Source organism: Falco naumanni, chromosome 3, assembly GCF_017639655.2.
Source record: "Falco naumanni isolate bFalNau1 chromosome 3, bFalNau1.pat, whole genome shotgun sequence".
Taxonomy (NCBI): Eukaryota; Metazoa; Chordata; class Aves; order Falconiformes; family Falconidae; genus Falco; species Falco naumanni.
Window position 1 is genome coordinate 93,722,793 of NC_054056.1, and position 22,733 is coordinate 93,745,525.

Below are 22,733 nucleotides of genomic sequence, written 5' to 3' on the forward strand. Positions count from 1 at the left end.
TGAAAGGCGCAGGTGTCCTTTTTCTATAACAGAGGTGTATACAGAACAAACTCCTCTTTTAGTCAGACATTTACCACGTCCTTATTTCAAAGAGTAGCAGTCATTACACAGTGAAGTTCAAACAGTGCTTTGGATTTCTTTGGGTTTAAAAAGTGACACGTTAATTTGGAACATACACGTGATTTTTCGAATCTTTTCAATGCGTAGCTCTGAAACTGCTTATGCATACAGCATAAACAGAGCACAGCAAGTAGGAAAGGCTACTTAAGACTCAAGCTTGGTTTTCCTGGTTACATTTTGTACCCCCTCATAGGTAGTCTTAAATCTCAAGGGGTCTCTAGATCACATATTCAGTACCTGAAGTCTTAGATAAGAGAGAGACAGCCAGACAGCAACTTGAATGCAGTAACAATACTGAAAATAAAACAGGCAAATCTAAAGAAACTGTGCTCTAAAACCTCATTTATACAAACAGCGTGGTTGCCATTTCTCAGGGAGGGAACCTCCCTGCTTCTGAAATGTTCATTATCAATACACAACAGAAAAATAAACTCAGAGAAATGGGGTAGCATCATTACCACTGCACTACTGTAGTAATAAAACAAAACACATTTACTACATATATTTATTTGTGGCATTCATCCATACTAAGAATACAATTACAAATTATGCAGATAATACATACTGAAAGACAACATGATTATTCAAGATACAGAGTATTATTATCCGAACTGTACTTAGTTAGATTTCGGTATATTTAGGTATACTATGAAATTTAGGTATACTATGAGTTTGTATTTCTCTGTTCATGAACGTACAATAACTGAAATATTCAGGAGTATACTCTGTTTTTTTGTTTTGTGGGGTTTTTTAAGAGGCTTTCCTCTCTGCAGCATCGCTGCTGCTAGAAAAATATCATTTCATTAACCTCTAACTTAAGAAATGAGATAAAGAATTATTCAGACACAATTTAGAATGGGACCCAGCTCACACATCAAAACTAAGACAACCCTCCTCACTCAAACCCATGACAAGAAAGAAAAATATAGCAGAACAGAGAGAAGTAGGTTACTTCTATCAATACTTATTGTCATTTACAATTTTATAAATGTTTGATGTTACGTAGCAACTCTTTAGGAGTGGTTAAATAATAAAAAATAAAATTGATTCCTTAGGTTTGCAGTATTCATTTTGTTTGGCTTTTTCAAGGCAATGGAAACAAAAAGAGTTAGATGTCTATTCAGCATGGGAGGAGAGAATCTGCTTTCTTTGAAAACCTCCAACTAGTACCTTTCAAGCCTTCATAAGAGTATCTAACTGATTCATAGCCCTAGGGTCTTCACAAACAAAGGATTTCACAGCTAAGTACAGAATAGGTCAAGATTTCATTTCATACAATGTTCCTAAATATTAACATTTTAAATACTATAATTCTGCATATTCAGAAAATAATTCATAAGCCTGTAAGTGCTGTCTGAGAAAAACTGAAATGGAAAACAATTCTAGAAAGGAATTCTATTCAATCAAGTCCTCTCCACAAACATGAAAACAATACAATTATATAGCTCAGTCTGGTCCTTGTGGGATGAAGAAAAAATTTTCCTTCATGACGTATTTCACAAAGACAATCACCTTACAGAATTATTATATACAGAGCAGAACACCTAAATAATTTTTTAAACACCCTTACAAAGGTTTGCTCAGTAACATTTCAACAAAAAGGCAAAATTTTCAGCCTAAGGCTGAAACAACTTTACTTCCAAAGCACAACAAACAGCTTTGTTCTACAAAATTTACTTCAGGCAGGTATTAACAACATCAAATTAATCTGGGGAAGAAATACTACATTAACCTAATAAGTAAAGGAGTGATCTATACATTAAAGACATAGTAAAACCGGAACTATGTCTTGTCCTTTTTATAAACTAGCAGATATAAAACTACAGGGAGGCATTAAAAGAACTATGCAGCTTGTTACTGTCTATGTATCAGAATGCATTATTATATTATTCGGATTTCTTGAGGAGGACTTTTAAAAGAGTATTTTTGTTTCAAGTGAAGCACACACAAAAAAATCCAACAACAGATTTACCTCTCTTCATGGGGAAAATTATTTCAATTTGGTTCTGTACTAAGAGATAATCTTCATGCCCAGGAATTTAATATTCATTATGAAAGGCCCTCCCTAATCATAATATTTTATCAACAGAGAGAATTATCTTTCATCTTGCTTGCAAGTCAAGGTAAGTCAGAGGTAGCTTAGGAATGCTTTAGAATTTAGTGTTTTACTTGAAATGAATTAATCCCTTTCGAAGGGGTTAATAATAAGTACAAAAGGCAAACTATATACAGCTGCCACTGCCTGCACCAAAAGAGTAATTCCAAGAACTCAAAATAAGATTAGAACAGGGAAAAGCATGGTGCACTTCTTTGCATTTGCTTCAGTGCACCAGCTCAGGCTGGTTTTCTACAAAAGGAAGCACCCCACTAACATAGTATGCTATTCCAAGTGACAGAAGAGCAATGACAACGATGAGGAGCAGTACCCTCCAGAAGCCCAGGTCTTCCACAAACTCTTGCCATGTTGTGCGGAAACTGGAAAGAACTCCTTCACCTTGCTGTAGGTTTGGATTAAGGAGGGAATGGCTTTCCATCGCACTACGAAGGATTAAAGTTAAAAATACATCAGAGCAAAAGAATGCACCTTTAAGTATGACAGTAATCCTACTAAGAGCAACTGCAACATTCCAAGTTAAAAACTAAACCACCTGCAGATTTATAGCATTGCCTCTGCTAAATCAAGACAAAGCAAATCAGGAAAAGACTCCTAACTTGAAACTTAATTTTAGCTGAAAGGATGTTTGATTAATCTGTGTAAAAAGAATGGTATTTGCATCTGTATAACTGGAGTAAATTTTGCAGGCTTGGCACCTAGAAGCCTTCAAAAGTCAGTCTTTAATTCCTACTAAATATGGCTTAGTGACATCTAATGAAGTATAAGCTAAAACCTCAAGGGTCACAGCTCTTGTTAATAAAACAAATCATGATTCAAAAATAAAATCCGATGAATAAAATGGAAACTTTAACCCATATAATTTAGATTCTGAACTCTGTAGTGATCTGCAAGTCTATTAGAGAGGCCTCTTCTCTAGCATAAAAATACCACAGCAAACAATAAATCTGGATAACAAATAGTTCAGAAACTTTCTGATCTTCAAGACAAGTTGGCACCGTTGTGTTTTCTGCCATATGGCATTCAGCAACTGCTTTGATGTTTTAACATTCCACTACCAACCCATCAGGCCCCCTCAAATTGTCTGAATATAAATTAGGGACTGGAACTCTCACTTTCAAATGAGAAAGAAATACAAAATTATAATGAGGCAGTCATTTTGGCAAACCTAAGTTGTTTCATATACTGCATGGCTTCTTGCATCACCCTCCCAATTTTGCTGGTTTCACAACTGGTTTATAACAGGAAACCTCCTCTGTTGCTGTATGAAAAAGCTCAGGAAAAACAGGAAAACTTTCTCATCACTTGATTTCACCTATGAAAAATTTTAGCCATCTGCACAGTCCTACTACTCACTTGAGTGAAATTACATACACAGGTGTTTACAGGATTGGGCTCTGACAAGCATGGAAAGGAAATAGTGAAACCAGCTACGTAACAATGATGTCAATAGCAGAAGGTAAGCAGAAAAAAACAATCTTCCCCTCCCTTCTAATTGCTTTCAGTTACCATATTACTAGATATCTCTTATAGCAGTAAAAAAAGAAAACATTTCAGGGAAAAGTAACGTCCAAGTCAAAACTAATTGTAGAAATGCTGTTGTTCTTAGTGGCAATTATAAATCGACAAATGATTGTTATCACAAAAAGGTCTCATTTATGAATCTAAGATTACACAACAGGAAAACTTCATGCTATTCATGTGGTATTTTTTCTTAGGAAGTACAGCCACTGAAGAATAATTAGCCTAAACTCTCATAGCTTGCTGAAGTATTGCAGCATCACGTGCAGAAGATTTCTGAAATTGCCTATTAAAGAGCTTGTCTTTTTTGGTTTTTAACTGTTTTTTGCTGTAAAGCTATTTTTGCTTGCCCATAGCTGCAGGATTTAGTCATCTTCCTTGCTTATTACGATTTCCCAAGCAAAACGAAGGGTTTAATAAAAGACAGCCATTGGTGCAGAACAGAACTACTCACTCATTAAGTACTAACTAGTTAATACATAACCACAGAGAGGTTAAATAAAGGTGCAATGCAGTTTAAGTGAAAAGATCACATGCTTACTCATTAAATAGAAAAGGGTACATAGAAAACACTTGCGATTTTATATTACAACCCAATTAAAATCAATGTTATTCAAGATATTTTTTCTTATCACGAATTACAGCTGCTTAAGAAATAGTAATGCAGTAATGCATCCTACAGAAGAGTTTGTGCCACAGAGCCCAGACAGATGGCGTCTTCTGTTTCCCACACAACATGGAAGTTCACATTTGGATGTTCACATTTGCACTTGTGGGCACAGTCACGGGTTGTGCTGGGCTGTGTAGACGGCCACGATTCTCTGTGCTGAAAGACAGAGCGAGCTCTGCCTCCTGCCAGCACAGTGCCACTCCTCACCGGGAGGAGTGCAAAGCAAGTGAAAATAAATTGGACTTGGGAACCTAGCTTTGGCCTCTGCTTCCAGAGCAGCAGCAACTGCATGTAATAAGGAGCCGAAAACTTAAGTCAGAGACTGTTTTTAGAAAAAGCAACCATTATTTCTCTGTAGGTTCATACATAATGTAAGACAGTTGGGGTGGTGGGGGACAACGACGACAGAAGACATTCATCTAAGTGTCTCTAAAATGTGAAAATAATACTAAGAGGGAGGAGTGAAACTGTGGAGGTCTGAAAAACCAACTGTTACAAAGACATTATTTATTTACAAAGCAAACAGCACACAAGCTCCCTTGCTTTTGCTGCTGTAGGCATCTGCTATTTGTTATTTTAAAAGTAATGTATTTCAGACATTTTAAACAAGTTCACAAACAAGCTGGGTAGTGCACTGTTTATGTCTCTGTGCCTCTCCCCAAGGAGAGCTGCTGACTTCCTTGCCAAAGCAAACAATGTAACATTTATGAAGGTCAAATAACAGAAAGGAAGCTATGTTCATTAAAGGGACACTATCAAATAAAAAATCGGAATTTAAATGGGGCTGAGCTGTTGGCCCATATGTTTAAACAAAACCAGCATAAATGCATTTCTGTGTGACAAGCAACTTTCAATACAATTTAGTTAAGTCAGAAAGGAAATATGCACAAATTCTTATCATTTATACTCATGTAATTTTCAGAATAATATTAAATTTTCTATTTCAGTGCTTAAAACAGTCTCTCTGATGTGTAGGGTCACCTGATGTGTAAGAAAGAACTTCCAGTTTGCTCACTGGGAGTATATGGCATGATTTCTGTAATTTTTGGGGGGTTTGCCTTTTCTGTTTACTCAATTTAAGTAAAAAGTCCATCTACATAGTTTAATTCTCATTTACAGAACAGGCTGTCTACATTTTGACACAAACTGAACAACAACTATGTGACAAAACTCCCTGTCTTTTGTGATATAATGTTCCAGCGGTCACAGTTCATGATCATTATCAGACAATAGAAAAAAAATCATACCTTTTAATAAATTCAGTGTAAGAACAAGTACTTCAAACAATATTAGTATCCTATTTCCAATACAAATAACAATTAAAAAAACCCAAAACACCAAAACCAAACAAAGCAGTACTGGAAAGATCTCTTGCATTATTAATCTCAGTCCCACGTTCTTTCATGTTTACTGGCAATTCAATGAGTTTTGCAAGAGAATTAGCCTACTCTGAAACCTGCAAGGCTTCTTGCCTCATTGAAATCCTACAAGAAGGCTGTCTTGGAAGCTCATTGTAAAAAAACACTCCCAATTTTCAATCGAAATAAGTATTTGTGTTTTATCTGTATTCTTTGGCTTGTGTGCTATCATTATTTTTTGTCTTCAGTTATTTTATGTTGTTCAAAACCAGTATTTCTTGTCAGCAACCATGTATCTCTCAGCCTTCACTCTGCCAGGCTAAAATGAGCTCTAGTTGCCTCCTTTCATAAGGAGACGCTCTGTTCCCTTGAGCACAGAAGCAGTGATTTTCCATGCTTCTTAAAGGATAAATTAAACTTTTCTGAATGGGGCTAAACAGTATTATAAAATGTACTACACATCAAAAGTTACTGTTGCTTTTTACAACAGCACTGACAGTTTTCTTTATGTAGTGGAAATACCTCATTCTGCGTTTTGTAGGACTTCATTGTCTTTTTGAGGGTAGCATCAACTCCTGGAACTGACTAATACATCAAGCCTTTTCTCCCATACTCTCATTTTCCACTGAGGAACTTCCATTTTACAGCATACAGCTTTAGGTAAATGAAGTTGCATTTTGTGCTACTGAATCACAATTTATTCCTACCAATTTCCTCTCCCTTGTCATTCCAGGTTTTTGTCTATGCCATCTGCATTTTCCTCTGGGCTGCCTGTATCTCACTTCTTAGTATCACTAACACTAACTACTTTCTATGACAGTATAATTTATGAAAAGTGTAAAGCACAGTCCCAGAACCAGACCTTTAGGAATTCATTAGTAACTTTCCTCTAACCTAATACTTTCCTTGAAATTGTCAGCAATTTTCCTGAAATCTTCAGCTCTCCTTTAACTATCTCTTCAGCAACCATGAAATTCGTATTTTATTCTCCATCTTTTCCAGGACTACTACTGATAAAAAGTACAAATATGGGACCATATAAAATCCTTTATTCAAGTTCAGATAGATGAAAAGTTTGCTATCACTTCTTTGCACAGACAGTCCACCTTATCAAAAGGATGTTAGGTCAGCCTGTGATACTGACATTTTGCATTTCACCCCATTTTCCCCTTGGTTTTGTGATAAGTCATAGAAGTATCTATCTGGGGAAGTCTAATGGAAAATGAGTAATTATTTTTTAAAATTTCCACCATAAAATGGAAACCTCAGTAGAAAAAGTTCTTTTTTTCTTACATTTGATCTGTTTAAAGAGATTTTTCCAAAATTTAAAATTTTATTTTGACCAGGCCGAATTTTATATTATCTGTTTTGAGGAATAAACAATCAAGTCAATCACAAAAATCTAAAAGCCATAAACATTATTTCTCCTAGTAATTATTTTTGTTTTATAAATACCTTTCACTTTCAGCAGTCTGCATTGTTTCCAGCTTTGAGTGAGCTCCTCTGTTAAATCCTTTCACCTCTTGCTCCTCTAAAGATTCCAGCAGTCTAATCACATCTTTATTCACGCCCCTTCGTTTTGCAAGAACAAGTGGTGTTGCACCTTGGTGATTGCTAAAATAACCCCACAAAAGGGCACAAGAAGAAAAGAAACTTTTAATACAGAAATTTTGTAACAACTCGGCATAACACTTTATCACTTTATAATTTAGTAAATCCTCAGAACTACTTTCTGTCAGACAGTAAGAAATTCCTTTCTACACAAGTTACAGTGTAATAGGCTATAGAGGAAAATCAGTACAAGTCTGAAATTGCACAATTCCTTTTCCTCTAAATAAAAAAAAAAATCCTAGTACGCCAACCTAACTGGAATCTCTGGGTGTTATAACAAAAAATAAACAGTACACTTATGGCAATGTTCAAGTTTAAGCTTCATTTCAAGAAGGAATTGTGCAATCTGGTTCCTCAGTTCCTTTTCCATGTGGGTATTAGGACATCAGGAAAAAATGAAATAAAATACAGATGGTCCCTCTACTACTATTAAATTAACACTGAACAGGACCAATACTGTCTTTAGACCAGGGATTTTCACCAGAGTTGTTTGAAATTAGGAAAAAAACCCAACCAAGCCACAACCCATAAAGAATCTGGTCTGCCAATAACCAGTTTTGCTGAGTTGAAAACATTAATGAGGGACAGGTAAAAAAAGTGACAGTTTAAAATTAAACTCCCAAGATTTCAAAGTTACTACTGTTTTTTGCATTCATTGCGAATATGCAGAAAGTTCCATAAACAAAATAATTCATTTACTGCAATGAAACAGCTAGTTATTTTGCAGCTTGAGAGTTTACATCTGAGTCCTGGCATCTGACAGCTGCTGGAAGCCAGAAGGAAAAGAATATACAATATTTAAAAGAAGGACTGAGTCATAGACTTTGCAGGAGGGGAAAATACTGAAAGGAAGCATTGTTACCAAAGGAGTACGGGAATGAACTGACACACACATATACTGTATTTTCTTTGTGTTATACAGTACAACAATTAAAACAATAGAACTGTGGTGGAGGAAATTCTTTTAGAGTAGTCAAAGTGATTTTTTCTTTGGTGCCAACCACCCACACCTGGCTGTCTGGCCAAACCAGGGTAGCAGTGTCATCAGTGAGGCAGAATTAGACACACCAGCACACACACCAGCAGCTGCTATTTTTACTTGCTTTACTTGTTGCACAGACTAGCACAAGTGGCCTCTTACTGTCTTCCTGCCTTCTTATTTTGTGGTTTTATTAAGTGATACCTTAAAAAAGTTGAATTGCACCAAATGTAGCATTTCAGCAACAGCAGATTTACATGCAAGGCTCTGGTAACAGAAGATTAATATATTATAAAATACGTACTGTAACAAAAAAAAAAAAGGTGACTTACCAAATATCAATTTTAAGGCCATTAGAAACTAAGAACTGGATGGTATCCACATGCCCACACAGGTGAAGGGCTGTGTTACCTTGGTAATCAGTGGCTAGTAGGTCAGCACCAAATTTATGCAAGAGTTGACAGATGTCTACATTTCCTCTGGCTGCAGCAAGGTGAAGGCCAGTTCGGCCTCGGCTGTCACGAATATTTGGGTCAAAACCACTCTCTAACAGTCGCTTGGAATAGTTAAAATCTCCATCAATGCAAGCCTGCAGCAGTGGCACATTTGTCTGGGAAGAGTCGTTTACAAAAACGTAGGACATTGTTCTGATTCTCTCTGGAGCTGGAGCAGATGACTAACCTGCAAGCAAAAGTGGGAAGAAATGATGGTGAAACCAGGCAAATAAACTCAATGCAATTATTCGGTAGGTTGCTCAGGTTCCCAAACAAGAATGCAAACTAGCTTATATAAACCAACTCTGAAATCTTCCTGTTGTACATGTCAACTTCATGCACTGCATTCACTTCTGGTCATAGGGAAAGAGCTCCTTTTAGTCTTACAGCTCTGCAGACACCAGCAAAGCTTTGTTATTACAGAAAGTTGGTAAGATCAATGCCGCAAATGCAAGACAGGTGATTAGCTTTCACCTAGTAAGAGATCACATGTAGTAGCACTGATATGAAAGGGCAAAACACTGTAGATCAGAACTAAAAGGAAGAACCAGCTTTCATAAATCAGGAAACCAAACAATTCAGTTAACAGATGCAGTGACGCTAACTGCAGTTCTTACTACCTATAAGCAAAGCTACTCCAGTGGAATTTCCACCATCTGAATTTGAACTTTAATGCACAAAGTACAGTCTGTTGCTGAAAATGCCTGATTACTATAAATACTAATTCCTTGATGCTGCAAGAAATATATTTTTCAATACTCTTTGCGGAACGTTATTTTTATTGTGCCACAGACATAGATTTTACTGAACAAACAAGAAAAGCAATAGAGACTACAGAAAACTGAATGTATTATGTGCAACTGCCGACCTGAAAGTGAAAACTGGAAATGGGTACAAGGAAGACAACAGTGAAAACAAGTACAGAGCTACTGGGGTTCAACTAGAACCCCAATATGGAGAAGCATGAATGTAGTTTCTCTGGTTTAATATTAAATAAAGGATTAAGCCCTTTTAAGTATCAGGATGTAAAAGAGGAAGATAAATGTTCTTTCACTATGGATTTCTTGATATAGAATATTTCAAGAACCACGACCTAGGTTTTGGAGAAGAATATTTTAAAGATGAGTCAAATTAATGACGGTATGATGACACTGTGTGCTTACAGGACACACAAAAAATTTACTTGAAAGCAATTAAGAAAAAAAAAAAGAAAATGACTATGCAAGAAGGTGGTAATGTGTATGAGGCAATGGTAAGAAGAGATGAAAACATCTAGGAGACTGGACAGTGATAGTTTGCACTGTCTCGGAGAGGAGGCAAAAAATAAATTAAAAAAAAAATCATATAAACCAGTAACAATCCTTAGAAGAAATCTCAATAGAGACATGAGAGTTCAAGCGACAGGAAGGAAAGGTGATTTTACTAGATAAGCTTTGAATGGAAACTGAACTGAAATTTCTATTGAAAGAGTTTCTATTTCACTTGCTCAGGGTTTGTGTTTTGGGCTCATGATGTAGCAGTGTTCTGATTAATTATCTGAACCTCTTAGTAAGACTGCTATACACCGATTCAAATTTTCTCATCTATATAAGGTATCCTTCCACACCAGTGCAGTCAGTCAGCTGGGAGAATGGAAACATGGCCAGCAGCCAAAGAATTCGATTTAAAACCTCTCCTTTTTTTGAGAGTTTGTCATGTCTTTATTTTATAGCTCTTCCCTTGTGTTTTAGATCAAATTCGAGATCAAAGTACCTGAAGAAGTAATTTGAAAATGTTTACACACTGGTCTGATTAACAGCTGTAGCGTTTGGGGCTGTTGAGGTTAATAAATCATATTTAAACTTCACTAGGTTGTATTTCCTATCTGGACAAATTCTGCTGCATGTATCAACACCACCTAGTTTCCCAGTGCAGGAATGCACAACTTTTTTTTCTTTCTTGGACACAGAAGAGGAAGAGATAGGAATAACTTCTACATCCTGCTACCTGCATAAGGCAAGATTTTAAGCAGAGTACATTCCCCTAGGCTGCAAGTATGCTTTTAAGTAAGGATGTATCGCTGGCTCAAGCACCCTTTTCCACAATCATCTACAAGACCAAAAGGCCAGTTCACCAATGCACTGGAAAACATTTCATGGAAGACTGGCGTCATTTAGGGCACTAACAGCTTTCTTATAATCCCACACATGACGAAAGGACAACGTACTTGCTCATATTTCTGATGAATATGTTACAAAACCCCTGGATGTTGTAAAGCTAGGATTCTCAGCTGACAGCAATTTCAAATTTCTTGCCCATTTCTGACCCAAATCGTAAATGATATGAGAATTCTTCAACTCTGCTAGCCCAGCCTTTGCTGAGAAAAACATTGGGCCCAGTTTCTATATGATGTGATTGTGACCCTCACATTCCACACTAAACCTTCCCCAAAGCAAGATTATAAATCATTTTTAAAACTCCAATTATCAGCCATAGTAACAGCATATCAACAGCACAAAACCCTACTTGTACTTCATAAAAAGATCGTGATTAATTTGTAAAATAATATTTGAGTGTTTAAGCGTGTTTACTAAAACTAGGTCTAACATAAATCAACAAGAAAATATTATACTCAAAGAGAGGTATGCTATTTGAGAAACAGCATGGCATGCTCTGCTAAATGTAAACTAATGTTTGTATTTTTATACCAGACATGTATGTCTGGTAAAGCCTTACAGAATTGCTCATCACTTCACATACAACTCTGACGAAACATTAGCTAATAATACCCCCAAAAAACCCCATCACCGCCTTCTCAGGAAAGGAAACAGAAAGATTAGCATTTGTCAGAAAGTGTAACTGGAAGTAATTCTGATTCAGAATTTATTATCAGTAGAACTTTTTAGAAGTGATTGCTGAAGTACAGAGTTAGCTGAAGTAGTATTTCACAGTAAGAAAGACAAGCCCAACAAATCATCTTTTCCCAACACTTGAAGATTGTGGACTAAGCACATGCATTCACAATAAAAAAAAAAATCTGGACCATCTGGTTTGATTTATCTTTGTGATTAAAAAGATTTTTTTCTACAAACACAATTCTATTTCACATATGGCTACCTAACCTATGCCAGATACCAGCTGCATACAAGGCTGAACTATACACCATCCATAAAATGTCAGTTGCCAAATGATATATTCTTGCCTTACATTTAACCCAATTTAGCAAAATTTCCTAACAAAACTCAGAAAAAATTTACAATAGTAAGCTTATTTAGATCTTTTTGAATAAATGAACTGTTTACACTTCTGTCCATAGTATTGATTAAAAAACTTATTGCTATACTGAATATCTAATGCAGTGGATTTTGAAACAAAATTCCAAAGCATTAGCCATTCTCTTTAAATCCCTTCTGAAAGGTGAATCAGAACCTGCCTAAAAGCTGGAATACCCACCATTAAGCACTAATGTCATAGGTACAAATTAGGACAAATGGACCTGCATTAGTAATAAGACACAAAAGCACTGCAAAACATGCATTCTGAATATCCCTCTAAATTACTACTACTACTTTTAAATGGTTTTGTTTGAAAAAAAATTTGCTGTAAATAACTTGGTACTTCCATAGAATACTAGTTTTGTGAAAAAAAGTAAACTCAAATATGTCCTCCCATGCAAGGATTCCCATTAGAAAGACATAATATAAAAATACATTTTCCCTAAACTTATACAACACTGATATAGCCTAAGCACAGTGTACTTTTATGAATAATTTTAGAAATGATGCTGTAATCCACTTCATCAATGACACATGTGGGCTGGTCCAGGATAAGAAAATTTAACTGAACTGTTCTGTTTTCCAAAGGAATGCAGGAATGCTTACATTGATTCTGTAAGAATAATTTCCTTATTAGAAGTCATTTGTCTCTCACTGTACTGCATACAATGGTAACTCAGTGTCACATGCTGATCTGTTGTATAATACATTCACACCTGCAAAAGCCAGGAGTGATCTGAATAATTCAAACCGCAGAGCAAGATGCAAGTTCTGTTGCTTCTTAAACTAGTCCTAAATTTGCGCTAACTGTGGACAGTTTTATTTTACAGTAAATATATGCTGTTGTCTTTGCCTTCTCAAGTTCAACTGCTACCAAATAGCTACAGAAAAAGGAGAGAATGGCTAGACTGTGAGACAGAATCACTAATGGGACCCATCTCTCTACTATAAAAATATTAATGAACCTGACAAGTTGTAATTACTCAGTCACTGCTGCATGGGATATATCAGTTCTGCAAAACTACAGTATTTCCAAGAACATTTAAAAAAAAAAAATAATGAAGTAATTGTCCCTATTTTAAAACAATATGTCAGGACAATGGAACAATATCAGCTTGCCCAGTACTTGAGACCTCAACATCAATACATACTTTAACATCCGGAACCCAGGCATCAGTAAGACTACCACTAAAGAAACTGCCAAGAAATAGAAACTAAAACAAAACCAAGAAAAAGTAACATCCCCCACCCCAGGCCAGCAAAACACACAATATGCCTATTTTGTGGACTAAGCAAATGCATTCATAAAAAAAATAAATAAATCTGGACCATCTGGTTTGATTTATCTTTCTGATTAAAAAGATTTTTTTAATCTCATGCCCTCATGGGCAAACGGCTTCCTCTTTCTGTGAGGCACCTTGACGGTACTTCAGTGGCAGCGGCTTGCACAGCTCTTCCTCTTCAGCCTTTAAATGGATGAGAAACATTCCAGTACTTCGCACTTAAACTGTAAGCCTGTGATCTCTGAAGGCAACGTTTCCTGGTCAAATGGGATTGTTCCCTTAAAAACACTATGTGAAGATAAGCTCTCTTTGGATATACAAGATAATTTTTTTAAAAAAGTGTAATTAATAAGAAAAACAAAACCAAACCATATCATTGCCCTGCTTTTGTCTATCCTCTGAACACTGATCCGATGTTGAAATGTAAACCCAACAATCCCCTTCTAAGTAGGCTGAAGGAGAAATTCCTCGGTAAATTTTCATGCACATTTGTATTTATGCGTAAACTACTGAGAAGTCATTCAACTGAATACATGTTATATTTAGTAAAAAATCGTATGATGAGCTGTCATTTCTGTTTAGGAAAGAACTCCGTTACCTACATCAAGTTCCGCTGAGAGCTCTGTATCTTCTGTTAAAAACCTTTACCTATTCAGTCCAACTGCAACAGTTTTATTGCACCACTAATATGGATCTGCTGCTAAAAGCAGCAGCTCAGATTCAGTACAGCATGATGTCTGTTTTACACACAGTTGTATTTTGCAGCATTTTCCCTTCGTAATTTTAGTTATTTTTTCAACAGTTCCTGGATTCAAGGTATCACAGCAGGTTCATAAGCTCTACCTCTCCTTTCAGGTCTCTAGCCAGATCTGGGTAAGTGGTAATACAAGAACATTATATTTATGCCATTTGTTTTCAGCCATTCCCTTCTGCAGACATGAAACATACAGGTATAGTCTCTTGATGTCAGGACCATCCTGTAATTAGAAACTTTGCACTGCATATACATAGTGCTTTGTACAAACAGCCTGCAAAGTGCTTTATGGTAGAATTAGAGTAACTACCGCTGTTCTTTTATGGATCAGCAGACAATGGCATTGGGCAACAGGGGGCTTTGCACATCATTCCACAGTACATCAACATTACAATATAAAAACCAAGCAAGATCTCAAATGCCAATCCAGGCTTGTAGAATGCTTCCCTAGATAATACAGTACATGTGTTGTATCTTTATGTACACAAAATAAAGGAATAATAGGGAAGAGATCACAGTTTTAAAACACCTTTATTGACAAGCAGATTCACAAACATTTCATCGTTACTACACTCAGTTGCATTAAATGTTTCAGTGCACTTCTATCAAACACACATTTAAGTATTTTTAAATCTTTCTCATTTTTCATCTCCTGCAAAAGAACTATTTAGGAAGAAGAGCAATTTAAAGATTTCTTCAATTCATCTGTAACTTTAATTCCCCACAACTGGCTCAGGTAAATCAGTAAATAACTGCACTGCTTCCCTGATCATCGTGGTCGGTTTGAATATATATGCTTTTATATAAAGTTATTGACTTACATCGGTCATAACTACCAACCTCTCCACAAACCTTGACTCAAATTCCTTCTGTGTTTCTGCTGGGAACACAGAGTGCTAACATACACTGGCCAAGAAAATATTAAAGGTTATCGCATATCGTTTTGTCGTTGGTTTATCTGGTTTTGTTTGGGTTGTTGGTTTTTTGGGGGGGGGGGGGGGGGTTGTTGGTTTTTTTTTTTTTTTTTTTTTTTAACAGACTAGAGAGAATTCATTCCGCTTCTAATGAAGTGTTTGTGTTTAAATTTTCTGCAGACCTTGAAGCCGTCTGTATTCTGGAGCAAGAGCCAGCCAGCAGGCAAGGGGGGCCCCGCGGCGGCGCCCGGCTGAACACCGCCACCGCGCGGGCACCTGCGGGACCCCCCGCCCCCCGGCTCCTGCTACTTGCTGGCGGCGTCTGGCTCCCTGAGGAGGAGGTGCTGGAAGGCTTGAAAATAAGATTTTGAAAAACCTGATGCAAAAGAATTCTGAGAGCCAAACTGCCGCTCCCTGCGGCACGCACGGCAATCTCGTTTAAGCGCTGATCATGTATTAGCAAAGCGAGGACATTAGTGTGTGGCTTGAGTTCTAACGACAAAGGTCCTTCCTTCAAAAAAAGCATGCATTTATGCCTGCTTCTTAAAAAACAAAAACCTAAACCCAAAACATACACACATACAAAAAGCCTTACCAAGACAAACAGTAAGTCTGACGAATTTACTAAAATGGGAAAAACTTCGTGCCCACCAGGAATCATCAAAAGTCAGAGCTTAGTCAGCTTTATTCCAGCAATAAAGCAAGCCAAGAACATGCCACTACACTGCTAATTACTATACAGTCCATATTTCCTTGCTTTATTTCTTACAATGTATATAATAGCTTATATGATCTGTTATGTATAACTTTGATGCCGTGGCCTTAGAAACACCTGCAACATCAAACCCAGTTTCGTGGCTAGTAAACAGAAGCAGGTCCCTTTAAAAAACAGACATCTCCTAAATTTGTAAATCATTTGTATGTTTGACTTCAAAATAATATATTGCTCTGCTTGTAGATTAGAGTTTATTATTTTATATCAACAAATAGTACCAATGATAAGACAACTAACATTGTCAGATACACAACTCTTACTACAACTGCTGGATACAGATACCTCTGCTTAGAATTTTCATGTTCACACAGCAAACCATTAAACCAGTTTATCAAAGCCAAACAGTTAACTGACAGATTTACTTCTTCCAAGTATTCTAAATCTCTATCAATACAGCACAACTTTAAATACCTAATTGTATCATGTTTGATCACGTTATGTGACACGGTAAGATGAAATGGTAAAGTTATTAACGTCGTATTTCTAACTAATACATACATATTGATGTTATTTTTCATAAATAGTTATTTCACCATGCTTAAGTTCAAAAAAATTTCTCCATGTAGGCAAACCGGTAGTACCAGTGTCTGCCCAACACCGTGTCTTAAGGGACTAAATCGGCAGTCTGCAGGTTCCGAGGTCAACTGGCAAGTCTGAGGAGAATCGGGGAGGCCACCCTTAAGCTCCTGATCTGCACAAAGGCTGGAACTGACCAAAAATGTAACAGAAGATGACTGGAAAGATGTTAAAAGGATCTGAAATGGTTAATTATGGAACCTGAGAGTGGTGCAGCTCAAATGGTGTTTACCAATTGCATCAATGCCTCCTGCTGAGCCTAGAAACAAAAGACATCCCTTGTAAAGGGAAAACTTCCGCCTTTATGTAAATGCTAGTAACTTATCCGTAAAAGACTCCATGTTAAACATGAAAGCTGGCGTCCAGACAATGAACAGCAATATCCATGTTTCTTTGAAAAGGTTTGAGGTGGTAACCCAGTTCTATTTGATAAAGGGTGAAGAGAAACCATACAGAAGAAACTCCATGTCAATTATTACTCTTGTGAGTAAGAAGCCAACATAAAAGTAGTCATATTAGATCACAGCAAAGGTCCGTTTAAGCCTAACAATTTTTCAAATGGTGGCCAAATGCAAAGGCCAGGAAACAAAAAAAAGTAAAATAGGGCAAGCATATGCAATACTGCTTTTTTCATTCAAAATCTCTCGGCTGCATGGGGGTCCTGTGTATTTAGCATCCCTCAGCGCACACCACTGTGAATCTGCCCATTCTCCCCTTCAACGCATACATTTTTAATACCCACAAGATACTGTGGTAAGTTCTCCAACTCAACTAGCTGTGAAGAACCCTATCTTTTGATCTTGATGAATCAGGGCCTTACTAGCTTCACTTGTGGACCCCCAGCTCTCCTGCTGGAAGAACAGACAGTCAATCCCTGCCCATTCTTTTCATGCCACTCATGATCCCACAGGCCTTCATCATATTCTTCCTCAGACATCCCTTTCCAGGACGCATTTCAGAGTTCCAGCTTTCTTGGTCATTCCTCACATGGAAGGAAGTCTGCGTCTTTGACAATTCTTGTTTTGCTTCTTTGAATCTCACTCATTTTTACTATATGCTTTCTGAGCTGGGAGATGGAGGAGGGGAATCACACAGGGCGTTTGAGGTGAATCAATTGTCGATTAAGACAGTGGCATGACAAGATTCTTTGATTTGTTCTTTACTTGTTTCCCAGTAATTTTTACTATCTGATTTACCTTTTTGACTGCTGATGAGCACTGTAGTTACATTTTCGTGGAACCATTTATCATAACTACAAAATACTGCTCAGTACTGAGAGCCCGGTATTTCATAATGGAAGTTCAGGTTCTTTTTACGCTATCTGAATCACTCTACCCACGGCTGAATTCATGTGTCGTTATATTATCCAGTTACTCGGTCTTAGAGGGTCCTTCTGCAGCTTTTCATAGTTGACCTTATCTTTACTACCCATGTCAATGGCAAACACTATGACCTTGTTCCTCACTGCCTTTTCTAGGCTATTCAACTGAAATGCTAACAGTTCAGAAGTGAAGCCTGCAGAACTAAAATTCTTCCAATGAAAAGACTGATCATAAGTTCACAAAAACCTGCTGTCCTGGATCAGATTGATCCAGCTTGCCTTGCACTGTTTGCAACAGTGGCAATCAGGGATCCTTCTTCGGGAGAGCACATGAGTCTGGCTGCTTTTTGCAGTCCATTCCCCAAACATACCCCAGCAGCAGTACTGTTATATTGGGGACCTCCCTGACTAGTCCTTTTAGCAGCCCCTCAATGGACCTCTTGTCCATGAATTTTTCTAATCCCTTCCTGAACCTGCCCACACTCTCTGCTCCATAGCTCCCTTGTCACCCCCGCTGAAGTCCTTTCCTATATCCATCTGAGACCACTCTCCCACCAGCCCCAACAAGCAGCCCCTATTCCAGCGTTGCAAGACTGGATAAGTAACTCTCACCGTATCCACTGTCTTTTTTTCATGAGTCTTGATCACGTGCCAGTGATCTCCTCTCTAATGTGAACAATCCTGGCTTTCCCCTTAAGGAAGCTGACCCCCTCAGCCCTTTCGGTTGCCCTTCTCTAACCCGCTGAATCCTTCCTCAGACGCACAGACCAGAACCACACACGCTGCCCCAGAGCTGGGTGCACCAACCTGAAGCAGCAAAATGGTGCCCTCTGCCTTCATCTCGGCAGCCTCCCTAGGACAGTCGCCCCCGGCCTTCTGGCTGCCACGGCACACCGAGCCGAGGTTTTCAGGCAACAGTCAGTGGTGACCCCAAGAGCTTTTTTTTGCGTGGTGGCTGCCAGTTGTGAGTTCAGCACCATGTGAGCATGGCTTACACTATTCTACCCAAGACATCACCTTACCTTTGTGTACACTGAAGCTCACGTGCCACCTTTCTGCTCCCTTCCTTTTTTTGGTTATTTATTTTTTGCCCTCTTTTTAATTTTTCAACTCAACTATTTCTGCACGTATGAAATCTCTTTTATGCTCTAAGTAACAGTCTCCTCAAGAGCTTCTGGCAGGGTACATTTATTTTTTTTTTACTGTTTCCTGAAAATCCAAATAGACTGTATATATCATATCATCTGCAACTACATTCCTTCTCAGTAAACTTTAGTAAAAGCTGATGAGCATTAAATGTAGCAAATCTCTAAAAACGTATCCAAACTCAGGCAGAATCAGTCCCTCTCCTACTAACCCACAGCAAGGACAGGTATGCGTTTCTCTGCACAAAAAATGCCAAGGTGAAGACAACAGACAAGCATTCTACACCATCCATGAGAAACGCGTACACCAGAAGCCTTCCCTGAAATATACTGCTGTCCTTTTTCTGTCGCCATCCATTATTGCTGGTCTGACACTATGACAGAGCTTGAGCATGCTGTAGAATACAACCCCACCAACAAACATCAGAAGACTTACGCCTTTAAAGTTTATGTTATAAAATTCAGCTGATGTAGCTGCACTACTTGGATGTGAGGAATTCGCTGATTGACGAACAAAAAAGGTTTATGCAGCTCTGTTCCACTTAGTCAACGGGAATTTTATTGGTAGAGTAAAAGAAAGAAATGTTGCTTAGAAAAGTGGTGTTGCTACATGAACTGAAGCCAGAATCTAAGTTCCATAGGCACAGATATGAGTTCAGTGAGGTACTATATGAGATAAAACTTTTTTCCACATATTTAGTGTATTGCCTTTAAACAGCAAAGCAAACCACAACAACTCGGAACATTGAACTATTTGTGCTCTTGACTTAGATAACAACAGGATGTTATATTAACAGTAAACACCAACAACTGAAATTTGGGGAAACGGGTCCATGCACTCAAGGCAGACCCATCAGCCTGTTATCTACACTAACAGCATGCGATGGTCCCTGCAGACAGCTGAATGCATCAGGGATCATGTACTGCACATAATGTGTATAAACCAATGCCCTCTGAAGTATTTTATGTGCTTATTAAGTGACCCATCTGGATGTGGAGCATCCACAACTGAGATCATGTGGAAGCCAACCAACTGCCAGAGTGATCAAAAGAAAACTGAAACAGCCCTCAAAATTCCAGCATACCCAAATCCCTGAAAGAGCCACTAGTAGTTCACTCCTTGGATGATCAGGTATTTCAGGTCCTGGGCTGCAAACAAGGACTTCAATGCCACAAAGTACTCAGAAATTAACTGCACAAGCATGTAAGGTGGGACAATACAGCCAACTTTAGGCACTGTTTTGAATCCCTTGCTCTTACTGATAAGGCAACTCTAAACAACAGATACCAAAACCTGCTGAGAGGAAACCTATCATTGAGTGCAGATCGGAACTGTTTTTTATAGTTTCCTCTTGCAGAGGCAAACTAACGTTCCTCTGGTAAGATGACAGCAGGTACACATACTACACTTCAGCCTTCGACTCAACTTACTCTCCAATACCTTCGCTTCAACTCAAAGAGCACAATTAGCCAGTGTCATTTTCTGATTGTCACCTATCCTACTATTCAGACTGTAAACATTACTATAAATCTTTTTCTTCTGAAGTACACATTTAACAAATTTTTTGTTTGTAAAATGGACTATTAACAAGAAAGAGATCTAAAGTCTATAGATTAACACTTAACCCCCTGCTGCTGCAAACAAAAGCATTACTTTTACAAACCAGCCACATTCCATTCAAAAAGTGTTGGACTTTTGCTCCTCCCTGACCTTTCAGAAGGCTGCTCCTGAACATCAGTGCTCTCTGACAGTTAGAAATTGTCATATATTATTAATCTTAAAATCTACGTTAAAATATTAATATATAAACATCATTCTTCAGCTCAATTTATGCCCTTTACAGTGTTTACCTTGATGGTTCAATAGAAAGCATAAAAGGCCTTTATTCTGCAGAACTGAAAAAACCAAATGCTTCTTTCAACAGACTCTTAATTTCCCTGCCTCTCCTAGGCACATCTTCCTGCAGCTGTTCCACTTTACCTTTTCACCTGAGAATGATTAACATTATACAAACTATCCTAGATAATTGTTCATGGCTAACAGTAACATCTTTTTCTGGATCATCACAGGTCAGCATTCATTTTTCCACGATTGTACATCTTGCAACTACCTAACACCTATTTTGGTTTTGTGTTGCTTTCAACTGGTAAGAATTTCTTTTGTAAATTCTTTGCAGCTGCAAACCCTTGTTCTTCAAATTGTTATTGTACTTATTTTGTACTCTAGTTCTCAGGATCACCCAACTCTTTCAGCGTATTACTGTAACCATCTTCTATATTGCCAACGCCTCCCAACTCCCCATGACTATGGAATTAAAACAGTCAAGATGTCTATTAATTATTTAATAAGACTAGTCTCAAAGCAGATTGTCAAAGAACTAACTTTGTAGTATTTTATAGTCAGATTTCATGGAATTTCTTTTCAATAGTCTCAACATAGTTTGTCTCTGGTTACTTCCCCGTCCTCTTTACAATTCAGGTGTTACCCCTATCTTTTCAGCACAATAACACATATTTAGCACATCCTTTGCAGCAGCTGATCAAAAACTTTAGTGTTGTCTAGGGGGAAAAAAAAGCAGAACTACTCCATTTCCCTTAAAAACAGTAATTATTTTATCAAAGACAGTTTTGAGGACAAGTTATAAAAATCTCTTCTGGCAAAAATACATGTTGCCTTTTAGCTTCATTTATCTTCATTGTTTTGGCCTAAAAAGTATGTCCCAAAGCATCACGCTACAGGGCTGCACACCTACCGATGTCCTCTCCGGAGGGCTGCCGCTCCCCGGCCTGCTCTCCCCGCTCCCGGGACGAAGGCTGGCTGCCCTCTCGCTGTTCTCCCGCCCAACGCCCCGGCACCGACCGCGCTCACCTCACCGGGCCTCGGCCCGGGCGCTGCCCAGGCCCCGCGTCGCTCCTGCCGCCGACTTGCGGTGCCCGCCCCCGCCGGGACGCCCCGCCGCCGGGTCCCCGCCACGGTGCCCTGCGGCCCCGCTCCCGGCCTAGGGCCACGCACCCGCCCCGGGGGCAGCACTGGGGCCGCCGCGGGCCGCTCCTCGCCGCCGCTCCGGCCAGCGCCTCACGGCCTCGGGCCGGGCCGTGCCGGGCCGTGCCGCTGCCGCACCCCCCCCAGCGCTGCTCCTCAGCCCCCGCGCACCTCACTACGCGCCCGGCAGGGCCCGGGCCCTCCCCCCTCCTCTCCTCACAGGCCGCGCGACCGACCCCACTCCTCCCCGCACAGACAGACCGACCGACCGACCGGTATCGCCCCTCCTCCCCGCGGACCGACCAAGGACCCCACGGCTCCCCCCGCGGGCCGAGCGGCTCCCACACGCCGCCCCCGCTCCCCGCCGTACCTGCCCCTGGCCGCCGGCGGCTCGGCACGCAGAGGGCGGGCGAACGGCGGCAGGCAGAGGCGCGGCGGAGAGGCTGCGCGCCCCCTGCTGGGCGGAGGCCACCGCCGGGCGCCCCGGGGCCGGGGCCCGCTACGGCCGAGCTGCCCGCCCGCCCGCTGCCTCCGGCGCTCCTCTCACCGGGAGGGACCGGGACGCTTTGCCAGCCAGAGCGGACACCCCGCCGCACCGCCCAGGGCGGCGCCCGCCGCAGGCCGGCGGGGAGCGGCGAGGGGGCCGGGCCGAGGAGGCCGCTCCGCTCCTCAGAGGGCTGCCGCCCGCCGGGGCCGGGCTGGGTGAGGCGCGGCCTCCGGCTCCCGCGGGAGCTGCCGTGGTTTGGATCGCTCCTCAGCTGGCGCGCTGGCAGCCGGCGGCGGGGAAATAAATCCTGCACGGAGCGAGAGGGGCGGACGGGACGCTCCCCAGCTCGGCGCCCGGGGGCGGCAGCGAGGCCCC

The 22,733-nt window shown here is 39.7% G+C and overlaps 1 protein-coding gene and 1 long non-coding RNA gene across 5 annotated transcripts; one reads left to right on the forward strand and one right to left on the reverse strand.

Moving 5' to 3' along the window:
* Positions 1–611: 611 nt before the first annotated feature.
* ANKRD46 (ankyrin repeat domain 46) lies at positions 612–22,537 on the reverse strand. 4 transcript variants are annotated; one of them, XM_040586338.1, is made up of 4 exons: positions 22,242–22,537; positions 8,705–9,053; positions 7,238–7,396; positions 612–2,658 (listed from the first exon to the last, which is right to left on the reverse strand). In XM_040586338.1, the coding sequence occupies exons 2-4, from the start codon at positions 9,013–9,015 to the stop codon at positions 2,442–2,444; spliced, it is 687 nt and encodes a 228-aa protein (XP_040442272.1). In that variant the 5' UTR covers positions 9,016–9,053; positions 22,242–22,537; the 3' UTR covers positions 612–2,441. The 4 variants fall into 4 exon arrangements, with proteins under 4 accessions (XP_040442272.1, XP_040442275.1, XP_040442273.1 ...); XM_040586341.1 differs by lacking the exon at positions 22,242–22,537 and adding an exon at positions 22,175–22,197; XM_040586339.1 differs by lacking the exon at positions 22,242–22,537 and adding an exon at positions 21,758–21,881.
* On the forward strand, positions 2,666–5,504 carry LOC121084633. Its single transcript, XR_005826824.1, has 2 exons — positions 2,666–3,692; positions 4,399–5,504. It is a non-coding gene; the product is annotated as an uncharacterized LOC121084633 (long non-coding RNA).
* Positions 22,538–22,733: the final 196 nt, after the last annotated feature.

Coding starts and splice junctions, on each gene's coding strand:
- ANKRD46 (XM_040586338.1), bottom strand. CDS start 9,015: ATGTCCTACGTTTTTGTAAACGACTCTTCCCAGACAAATGTGCCACTG. Junction 7,397..8,704: donor GGCCTTAAAATTGATATTTG/GTAAGTCACCTT, acceptor GGGTTATTTTAG/CAATCACCAAGGTGCAACAC. Junction 2,659..7,237: donor CAGACTGCTGAAAGTGAAAG/GTATTTATAAAA, acceptor AATCCTTCGTAG/TGCGATGGAAAGCCATTCCC.